At 36.8% G+C, this 11862-nt stretch overlaps 1 protein-coding gene and 2 long non-coding RNA genes across 3 annotated transcripts; 2 read left to right on the plus strand and 1 right to left on the minus strand.

Moving 5' to 3' along the window:
- Positions 1-3481: 3481 nt before the first annotated feature.
- LOC146516955 (uncharacterized) lies at positions 3482-4320 on the minus strand. The gene is made up of 4 exons (XR_014874618.1): positions 4194-4320; positions 4009-4082; positions 3806-3850; positions 3482-3669 (listed from the first exon to the last, which is right to left on the minus strand). It is a non-coding gene; the product is annotated as an uncharacterized LOC146516955 (long non-coding RNA).
- Positions 4321-5287: 967 nt separating this feature from the next.
- LOC146516956 (uncharacterized) lies at positions 5288-11633 on the plus strand. The gene is made up of 4 exons (XR_014874619.1): positions 5288-5621; positions 10784-10878; positions 10989-11063; positions 11225-11633. It is a non-coding gene; the product is annotated as an uncharacterized LOC146516956 (long non-coding RNA).
- On the plus strand, positions 5732-6831 carry LOC146516957 (uncharacterized). Its single transcript, XM_085163049.1, has one exon. The coding sequence runs from the start codon at positions 5732-5734 to the stop codon at positions 6425-6427; it is 696 nt and encodes a 231-aa protein (XP_085019175.1). The 3' UTR covers positions 6428-6831.
- Positions 11634-11862: the final 229 nt, after the last annotated feature.

Consider the following 11862-nt stretch of genomic DNA (forward strand, 5'->3'; position numbering starts at 1 on the left):
GGGGCTGGTGTTTTGTAATTTTGTAGGGGGCGCTGTGGGACCATTTTGTAATATTCCATGAAAATAATCACATAACAAAAAAGGCGTCATCACATTGGAGATGTGTGCAAAAAGACATGACATTTCCTGTTCTCACTAGGTGGCGCTCTGCATATTCCTGACAATGGGCATATCAATCTGTTCAGGGCAGGTCTGTCATCACGCCTGTAAAGTCTGGTACTGATTTCTTTTGAGTTATACTAATTTGTTTCTTCATGGCGAGACATCAATGTTTGCCATGTTGCTGGGGTCACGCCCTTTCGCAAAAGCTCACAGTTTTCAGTGTATTGCCAAGACCAACTCCTTAAGGCTTTCCTGGAGGAATTTGAGGCTGCACCAGTCACCCATCTCTATACTGTACCCCAAAGTGTAAAATGTGAAATGTCCTGTTCCCACAAGATGGCACTGTCACTGATGTCAAATATGGCAGTCGAAATTTGTTCAGGGGTGGAGCCTTATCATATGTGTGTACTTTGATCCAGGTCGACAATGTATGACGGAATGAAAGACAATAAGAATTTTTATGGCGAATCATCAAAATTCGCCGTGGCGCCACGGCCACACCGTATCCCGAAAACTCAAAAGAAAACTGACTTTTTTGTTTGTCTCCACATGATACACGTGTGGGTCAAATTTCATTCATGTAGCTCAAACTATGTGTTTGTAGGACTGCATTTAACAAAGCATAGGTGGCGCTCCAGAGCCATTTTCTAATGCTTATATGTAAAACCACCAAAATATGAAATTTTTCACTAGACCTGACACGTGTGCAAAATTTCATGAGTTTTTGAGCATGTTCAAGCCCTCAAAAAGTCACTTGTTTTGCCTGAATAATAATAAGAAGATATGGAGCAGATACAATAGGGCAAGCCTATTCAAATGGCGGCCCGCGGGCCACATGCAGCCCAGAAGCAACCTGCGAGTGGCCCTGTCTGTGGTCCTGGCAGAAACACAGAGAAAACGCAATTAATTAATTAATTAATTAATTAATTTTTAAAAAATTAAAATTCCTACAGCGTAGTGTAGACTGTGAATGCAACACTCCTATTAGCCTAGCAATATTTAACCCACAATGCACCGTGATGTAAATATATTAAACAATCATCGTAATATATGATGTGACAACAGCATGTGTTTCTCAGTCCAAAAGCGTAACATTGACAATGAAAACCGTCGGTTTAACCCTGCTTGGACTGACAAATACTTATTCATTTTACCACCAAATCCAAATGCCAAACCTACGTGTTTAATTTGCAGCGAGTGTGTTGCGGTACTTACGAAGGCACCACAGTGACAAACACCAGACTTTCTACACAAACTTTCCAGAGCAATCTCAGGAGAGGGCTGCAAAAGTACAGTTTAATTGCGAGTTTAATAATCTTACAACCGGAGTTGTACTACCATGGTGAGGGTCCTGTACAGCTCAAGAGAGAGCTGCAGCAGCTTCCTTTCGTGTTTGCTTCTTGGCGAAGAAGAAAAGGCCTTTCACAGATTCTGAAACATGCTGGCCATGGTGGATGCGGTGATAAGTGATGAAAAAATTAAAGTAAGTGTGACATCTGCTATTAAAAATGTTCAAATATTCGTAGAGTTTAAGTTCTGGTGTCAGACGAGTTTGAAATGCTGTTAGATGACCTGACGAAAACTGATGTAATTTCTATAGCAGGAGATGGGTTCACAGACAGAACTGATAATGCACAGTTGTGCGTATATGTCCATTTTTTGGATGGGAAATTGCTCGGCTTACTACCGTTAGAGGGACACGCAGCTGGCGAAATAATGTTTGAGAAGATGTCAGCTCTTTTTGAGGAAAATGGTCTGGATATGAAGCATGTCTGTGTACTTGTGACGGATGGGTCTCCATCCGTGGCAGGAAAAGTGAGTGGTCAGCAAAACATTTATTTAAATTTGAAAGGGAATTATCAAAATGTGTTTTTTTTTTTATTATTATTATTTCAAATGTGCAAAAAAATAATTTAGTTATAGGTCCCTTTTTTTTTAAATGGACCTTTTGGTGTGCATTTGTGAGAGGTCACCAGATTTACAGGGGAAAAGGGAATAAAAAAAGTACTTGTTTTTCAATACAGTTGTGTGGGTTTGAAATTGATCATGATCTGCTGCTTACTGGCTGCAAAAATATCTGGCCCAGATAAATTCCTCGGTTTGAAAATCTGGCCCAACTAACATCTTAGTTGAATAGCCATGCAATAAGGCTAAAAACAAGGATGTCAGACTGGGTGTTGTCTGCTAACTGCTTAAGCCGCTAAATCTCCTGATTTGTAATAATAGACTTGACTTGACTTTTGACTTTCTGATCACTGTTGTGTTTAGTAGCTGCCAAATAAAGTTCATCAGTGAAAATCAGTTAGACTCAAAATGTGTTGGGTTTTTTTTTTTGTTTTTCACAAGCACCATTGTATTGTATCAGCAGCTCAGTACTAATTTGATGGCCTGACATCATTTTATATACAAACATAATGTTTTCATGCTTTGACTGAAATACTTAAGTCTATACACCATGAACATCACAAATACTGTGTCTCCTCCCTTCAGATGTTCTTCTTGGCATTTACTACAGAGTCTTCGGTTGCTGCTTCTCTTTGCTTCTCTTTATCTTCAGTTTTGTCTTTAATAGCTGCTGAATTGCTTTGGTAAGTGGAGTGATTCTTATATAGTGCATTTCTACTCTCCCTGCTTTATACCACAAGCCACATTCACCAATATTAACTTTCCCAGCTAACATTCACACACGTTCATACTAGAGATGGACCGATCCGATATTACGTATCGGTATCGGTCCGATACTGATCTATGAAATATTTTGGGTGCAGTGTTTTGTTTTTTTTACATACAGGTATAACAGAATAGCTTTAGTGTTGTTGTTGTTTTTTAACTTGAGTATGAACTTATACAAAAAGCAGCAAGATATTCAAAAAACAGTTTTACTGATTAAAAAACACACTATATCGGTTTCATATCGGTATCGGCAGATATCCAAATTTATGATATCGGTATCGGACATAAAAAAGTGGTATCGTGCCATCTCTAGTTCATACTCCAATGGATGCATCAGAGTAACTTGGGGTTACTAACTTGGGCCAAGCATTTTGCATGCAGACTGGGGAAGCCAGGGATCCAACCACTAACCTTCTTAATCAGTAGATGATCTGTGCTACCTCCTAAGCTCTAGCCACCCCTTGTTCAATGTGTTTTTGCACTGTGATGCATTAATCAGCTGAGCAAGAGTAGAGAGTAAGACATTTTTCATTGAAAATGGTCTGCTTTCTGAAAATAATTCAGAATTTCAAAAGATTTTTGTTTTTCTGTTAAGCCACAACACCTATGAATCGTGCAAGCTTTTTTGAAGACCAAGTCATTCAAAAATAAGTGGAGATTTTCAATAATCTGTGTGAATAAACTGTGAAAAACAAGGATGCCATTCAACATGGGTTTTTATTCATTGTTGGTTCATTTTCAATTCATTCTTGTAACAGTAATAGCTGTTGGTGAAAGAGCAGCTTATCGTATAGCGGCAAGAATTGCTGCAAGGAGCGTTGGATTCTGCAGAAGTGCTGGATTCTGTAGAAGAGCTGTTATCAGGGCAAGATAACTTGTGGTAGTCCCAGTAGTCTGCAAGAAAATAAGTAATAAATATTATTACATGGGATAATGCATTCTCTGTTGAATGGCTTTCTGTGGATATGATAATATCGGAGAGTCCAGTGTGTCTAATGTTCAAACGTAGAAAGACAAACATGAGACTCACCTCCTCAGATGAAGAACGTGCATTACGCTCGTGTGCTGAGTCAATCTGTTTAAAAAAAAAACACATGCAAATGTGTTGTTTGGATATGACAGTACAGGAACACTGATACAGTCTCTGGTGACTGAATTACACACACAGTACAAGATATAGTTATACATTATATATTAAAACATTCATTTAGTCTTCAGTCATATTACACTTACAGGATTTGCCAGAGCAAGGCTCAGCAGGCATCCAAGCAGAAACACAACCTTGATCATGGTTTCAGTGATTTCACCTGTTAACAATAATTCTGATGAGATGTGGTCAAAACCATCAGCTAAATCACCATTCAACCAACATTACACTGAAAACAGAGAAGCAATAAGAGATTGATGAGAAATGTTACCGTCAGGTCTTCACAACTTCAGCAGACTGTCTCAGAGATGTGGATGATTGTGGTGATGTTGTACTGACAGCAGAGCTTTTTATACACAGTTGCAAATGATGATTTAACCTCATTTGCGTAACTGTTGGGAAATTGTGATTCCTAGTAAACATCCTCATCTTAATATAAGAGGAAACACAATTAGGCAATATTTAAGGACACACATGATTAAATCCTTTTGCTACAACACAATTAAATAGCAACAAGCTGCTGACTTGTATCCTGTCAACCAATCAAAAGGTTATATGGCAACATGTGATATTTGGTTGTTTAGGAACCCCTGAAAATTCTGGAGGTGACGGCAGTGAGAGAGAGAGAGAGATAACAATAGCAAGCAGATTCCATAAACCAGGACCTGCTCTTGATGTTCTTTAATTGATTTTTGCTATAACAGCAAGTCATTAAAAAAAAAAAGGATGTCAGACTGGGTGTTGTTTGTTAACTGCTTAAGCCACAAAATCTCCTGATTTCTAATAATAGTGAGGTATTTCCATCTGTTTACCAGTTAGCAAACACTATAGGGTGGACACCTACAGTGGTAATATGCATTACTTTCTAGTTATATGAAGAAGTGTTTCCCAAACTTTTGGAGCCATGGCCAATATTTCACATTAGAAAAATCACACAGCACACAACCAAACAAAATGTCGCAAAAAGCATATTGATAATTTTCCCTTGAGAATCCGTGGTGGAAATGATTCAGTGTGTCCTCAGTATACCTTTTTTGCCTCGTTCTGACCACTAGTCATGTTATGGCCTTCATCTTGGTCAGAATTTTCTCCAGAACCCAGATCAGATTGACGACATTTTCTTTTGAAATATTCATCTATTGCTATTATATGGAAGAAATATAGTATCATCAGAATTCAAGTATTTTTAGACATTGAATTTATAACACTGAATTTTTATCCTCCAAATTTCCCTGCAAAAATATTCACCTGCAAAAAATTCAACTGCAAAAACTCACCTGCAAAAAATTCACTTGCAAAAATTCACCTGCAAAAAATTCACCTGCAAAAATTCAACTGTAAAAGTGATGAACTTGAATGACCCAAGCCAGCGCAATCAGCACTAGATCGAGTCGAGTGGCTCTCAGCCAATTAAATTACGCTGTTTGATCACATGACACCGTTAGCCAGCAGTGTGTCTCCTAAAAGAGAGCTGTTTAAAGGTGAGTGATTAAGTTTTTCTCCTAAATAGAGATCATTACAGAACGCCTAGTCCTACTTAAAATCCCATTTATTTTTATTTTATTTTATCATCTACTCGAACTAAGGAAAACGTTTGACTAACTCAAAGACAATTTCCACGCCTCCCCTGCCTGTCTGCAGAGGCAGTTTTGAATTTAGGAGCAGCAAGATGGAAGCGGCAAACCCTGGCGGTTCTCCGGTAAGTATATTGTTTTTTATCTTCAAGTTTGTCTTTTGAAACATTAATTTTATTTAAATCCGTTGCTCACGTATAAAGTACATAGACGAGCGAGCGAGACAACAAACTAAATGAGGCCTAAGAGAACGCCGTCCGCTGAGGAAATTGAGGACATCAAAAAGTCACTGGACTTTTTAACTGAAGAAACATCAGCTATCAAGCTACAGCAGAAATATATCCTGGACATTGTCGAGGAGATAAAGTCGCTTCGCAATCAGAATGCAGAGAAGGAGAAACGGATTGTCTATCTGGAAAGCAGGGTCGCGGACCTGGAGCAATACACCAGAATGAACGATGTGATCATCACAGGGCTACACATAAAACCCCGGTCATATGCTCGGGCTGTGACTGCTGACAGCAAAGAGGACCATGGAGAACTGGATGTTAGCTCTGCAGAGCAACAGGTAGCTGGTTTCTTGCAGTCAAAAGGGATCGACCTGGACTGTAATAACATCGAGGCATGCCACCCTTTGCCAAGGAGAAACGCTAGTGATAAACCAGCTGTCATCATAAGATTTGTAAACAGGAAAAACAAGAATGCACTGCTGAAGCAGGGGAGAAAACTAAAGGGATCGAACGTCTACATGAATGACCATCTAACTAAATACAACGCTGACATGGCTAAGAAAGCACGACACCTAAAGAAACTGGGTAAAATTCAAAATACATGGACTGCAAACTGTAAAATATTTATTAAACTCAACGGTACACCGGAAGAAGCCAAAGTGCTGGTCATCAAACGCATCCAGGATCTGGAAAAATATTAACATGACTACAAATGCAAGGAGCTGAACAAACAATCAACATTCATCAAAGCAGGTAACAGAAGATAACAACGGAAGCTAAAGCACAACATATTAAATCATGGAACAATCAACTAATTTAACATCTGGGAATTATACACTGCTATCACAGAGGATTGCTAATCATGAGAATCTGGAGTTAAATTCACCACAAAACATGGAATACAATACACACTTCACAGAGCAGGACATTGATCCAGAATTGAACTTTTTTAACATCAGAAATATCAGCTGCTATTATACTGAAGATCAATTCAATAAAACTGTCAAGGCTGACTGCAAAATGTCCATAATCCACTTTAATAGTAGAAGTTTATATGCCAATTTTCACAAAATAAGAGAATACTTAAGCAAATTTGCACATCCATTCAGTGTGATTTCAGTATCTGAGACGTGGATTAATATGGAGAAAGGAGTGGACTTTGAAATAGACGGATATGAATTAAATGTTATGAACAGAAAGAATAAGAATGGTGGGGGTGTGGCTTTGTTTGTGGATAAAAATTTAAAATACAGGGTGGTGGAAAAAATGACGGTGGTGGTGGATAACATATTAGAGTGTGTAACAATAGAAATTAGTATGGAAAAAAAGAAAAATGTCATTGTAAGTTGTATATATAGAACACCAGGTTCTAATATTGAAATATTTAAGGAGTGGGTAGATAAAACATTTATTAGGACAAATCAAAAAGTTATGTTCATTTGTGGGGACTTCAACATAGACCTATTAAATCCAAACAAACATAGTATGACAGATGAGTTTATTAATACAATGTATAGCATGGGACTCTGTCCAGTGATTACTAAACCCAGCAGGATTACAGCACAGTCGGCAACCTTAATAGACAACATATTTACTAATGAAATAGAAAACAGATCTATAAGTGGTCTCCTAATTAATGACATCAGTGATCATCTACCTGTTTTTGTAGTGTATAACAGCAATTATAGGAAGGCCAAACAGGAAAATACAACAAAATACAAACGAGTGAGAACAGAGGAGTCCATAAATGCATTTAAAAGTGATTTACTTAAGCAAGAATGGGAGATGCTGTATAAGGAAAAAAATATTGATAAAGCTTATGAGATTTTTTTAGGAAAATTTAAACTGTTATATGATAGCTGTTGCCCATTAAAGAAATATAGTAAAAATCAAAAATATGTAGCGTGCCCATGGATCACAAAAGGATTACAAAATGCATGTAAAAAGAAAAATACCTTATATAGAGAATTTATAACAATCAGAAGCACAGAAGCTGAAAATAAATACAAGAAATATAAAAATAAATTAGGCAGTCAAATTATCCTTCGTATTTCGTTAACAATGATAGAAATATTAGTAACATGAGTGATGTGGTTAATGAGTTCAATAAATTCTTTGTAAGTGTTGGGCCAGATTTGGCTGATACAATTCCTGATATAACAGATTCTGCAGAGAAAGAAACTAAACTCATTGCCTGTAATCCTCATTCAATGTTTTTAACGGTGGTAGAAGAAAAGGAAATCATTGATATTGTTGGGAAATCACAAACAAAAAATTCTACAGACTCTGATGACATTGACATGGAAATCGTTAAGAAAGTGATCAGTGGCATCTCCAAACCCTTAACACACATTTGCAATTTGTCTCTACAAACTGGTGCATTCCCAACACAAATGAAAACAGCTAAAGTAATACCACTGTTTAAAAATGGAGATAGACACCAATTCACAAATTACAGGCCTGTTTCTCTACTTTCACAATTTTCAAAAATACTGGAAAAAGTTTTCATTAATAGACTTGACAAATTTATAGATAAACACAAAATAATAATGGACAGTCAGTATGGTTTCAGACCAAATAGATCAACATCTATGGCATTAATGGAACTAATTGAAAATATCACCAACAATATAGATCAAAGACAATGCACAGTTAGTGTTTTCATTGATCTAAAAAAAGCTTTTGACACAATTAACCATGAAATATTACTTCATAAACTGGAGTACTATGGTATTAGAGGAGTGGTGCTAGAGTGGGTCAGAAGTTATTTGAGAGACAGGCAACAATTTGTGAAGATTGGTGAATATCAATCAGAGTGCCTGGACATTGTTTGCGGAGTTCCACAGGGGTCAGTATTGGGACCAAAGCTGTTTATTCTCTATATCAATGATATATGTAAAACATCTGATATATTGCAGTTTATTTTATTTGCAGATGATACAAATATTTTTTGTGCTGGAGAGAATTCACAGCAGCTTTTGGAAATTGTCACACAAGAAATGATTAAACTAAAAACATGGTTTGACAGAAACAAGTTATCACTAAATTTGAAAAAAACTACATTTATGTTATTTGGAAATTGTAAAAAAGATGCCGGAGCAAAATTGTTAATAAACAATGTTGAAGTAGAGCAAGTTTCTGAAACAAAATTTCTGGGTGTGATAATAGATAACAAAATCTGCTGGAAACCTCACATAAAGCATATACAAGCTAAACTGTCAAGAAGCATCTCTGTACTGAGTAAAGTTAAACATTTTTTGCCTTCCAAATCACTCTGGGTACTTTACTGTTCACTTATATTGCCATATTTAGAATACTGTGTGGAAATCTGGGGAAATACATACAAAACTTCACTTCAACCACTATGTAAAACTCAGAAAAAAGCAATCAGGATTATTACTAAAGCAGGATTTAGAGACCACACTAACATCATGTTCTTGAAATTAAAAATTCTGAAGTTTATGGATCTTATAAAATATAAAACTGCAAAAATTATGTACAAAGCCAGATACAATATGTTACCAGGAAATGTACAGAGGATGTTTTTTGACAGAGACGGGGACTATGCATTGAGGGGAAAATTAAATCTGAAGACTCTTAAAGCACGGACACAGGTTAAAACCTTTTGTGTTACTATTTATGGGGTAAAACTGTGGAACAGTTTTACTGTGGACCTACAGCAATGTTCAAGCATTAGTCAGTTTATAAAGATGTTTCGAAAACTGATTTTGGAAGAATATGAAACTGATAAAGTTGATCACCCATTGTATATATAACTATGCTAAATTGTATCTAAATTATATCTATCACTGTAGCTATGTTTATACATGTTCTCCTTGTTTATTGTGTGGGGTAAGTGATGATGGGAATTAGGTGAATAGTGGGATTCAATAGAATGTTAAGCATGGGGTAGGGATTAATAAGTATGTTATACTTCTTCCTACTCCATTTCAGACCTAATAATTGTCATTTCATGTAATTGAGACTCTGTTTGATTTATTTATTTTTATTTATTTTTTTATTTTATTTTCTTTGTTTTATCTGAGCACATACGTGTGTGTATGTACACAGAGTAAATGCAAGTATGTGTACTTGTGTATATATTGTTGTTGTTTTTTGTATATGTCTGAAATAAAGATACTACTACTAACTAATTAAAAACTATAGACGGGGTCTTTGCTCAACTTGTCTGAGGCGTGTCTCACTAAGCGCTACATGCTAGCATCCTGCTAACCGAGCTACCCTTTACATGCTGTGCTTTAGAAAATAGGATACTCGTTAAAAAAAAATACTTCGCAGATATTGATAGATAGACGAACACTGCAAATATAATGTTGGAAACGAGAACGGCCTTTGGTGAAGGGGTAAAATACACCATGAATAAAGCCATAGAGTGAATGGCTGCCATGGTTGCAGAACGGCCTGATTTAATGACAAGAATGGGGAAGAGTGAGGTGAAGTGAACCAAAGCCACAAAACACGGTCAGACAAGGCGACAAAAGGGCAGTGATCTGTCCGTCAGTATGAAGTTGGTGTGTGCTTTGGTGAACAAAAACTCGAGACCGGTAGCAGGAAGATGGGAGACTCGTGTTTCACTGGAATAGTGGTGAATTAAAACACCCTTTGTTGGGGACATTTAGGTGTAAATGCATCCATACAGGCGAGACAGAGGCAGACCAGACAGTGAAGAAAACAAGGCAAACATTAGAAATATAGGTTTAATATAACATACAATTAGGGAAAATGTAAGGAACACAATGTAAATGATATTGTAAAGTCATTAAAACAGCATACTCTGATTAAACAAAACATGTAATTGGGTAGGATGATAATAATAATAGTATTAAAAACATGTACAAGATGGGTATGTATACTTGTACCCAGAATTTAACAACTATAAAGTTGTAGCATGCCAGACCATCTTGATTGAATGTAAATTCGCTCCACACAATTTTTATGGTAGACATATTCATATTGGTATCTAATAAATGATTAATTCTTAGATTTTATCGAACGTTAATTTATAAATTGTTTCTGTCGTTATGTGTTTGTTTCAGATTATGCAAGATGAAATTATTCAGTCAGCAAGACACTTGCTGCAGTTGCTGACATCATCCAACTGAACTGCTGCTGTGATGAATCAGAATACAAGGTTTACTTTAGCAAGACTTATGAGTTAATGCTACATTTAACTAAATTGTTATATATTTTTTGTGTCCAATATTGTCTCCATATGATTTTGTTTTTTGCAACATCTTGCAGAGAACAGAGTCAAGGTGGCCAGGGTACCAGCTTGGTCAACCCTGAAAGACCATCCGTTCATCAAGAAATGACCAGGTGAAAAAGTCAAACTAAACACTGCATGAGCATGGAATTTAGGATGCAACTTTATATCTTACCTGCTCTACACTCAGGGCTTGAATTACAACAACTGTCAATCACATAAAAAAATATACTTTTGGTAGTTCTGTGTCTCTGTCTCTCTCCTCCAAACCCAGATGGCTGCTGGTACTGAACCGGGTTCTGGTTCTGCTGGAGGTTTCTTCTTGCTAAAGGGGAGTTTTTCCTCTGCACTGTCACTTCATGCTGCTCAGTGTGAGGGATTGTTGAGGTTGAGTCCATATGTCCTGCGAACAACTGCTGGGCAATGATACCATGCAATCTTCTGGGATTCCTTAGAAAACCTGTGAACTGCACTTGTCCTTGGTCTTCACAGCTCACCTTTTTACTGTTTATTGAATCAAAATTCTCCAGTGATATGGATTCTACATTGTAACTGACGTGATGTTCTATAAAGTGGTTTTAATAAAAAGAGGCAAAAATTTGTTTCTTTATTCAATTTTTGAACAGTGATACTCAGTCAGTACATATTCAGTAAATGCAAATTATTTACACGGCAGTGCACTACAGGCATAAATCTAGACCCCTAGATAAAACATTATGGCATTATAGCAGTGACAACTCCTCCACAGTAGCAGGTGGGATTTTTCTTTTTTGAGGACGGCTCCTTTTACCTGTCACTACAGATTTTTTGGGCAGCTGAAGAGTAGAAGTCTATCTTACGGCCAACCACTGACTGTATCTTGGTCATATTACCCAGCAAAACCCAGTATGCAGGTTCATCTGTAACAGTCCT

The sequence above is a fragment of the Neolamprologus multifasciatus genome, chromosome 6 (genome assembly GCF_963576455.1).
Source record: "Neolamprologus multifasciatus chromosome 6, fNeoMul1.2, whole genome shotgun sequence".
NCBI classification, from domain to species: Eukaryota; Metazoa; Chordata; class Actinopteri; order Cichliformes; family Cichlidae; genus Neolamprologus; species Neolamprologus multifasciatus.

Coding starts and splice junctions, on each gene's coding strand:
- LOC146516957 (XM_085163049.1), top strand. CDS start 5,732: ATGAGGCCTAAGAGAACGCCGTCCGCTGAGGAAATTGAGGACATCAAA.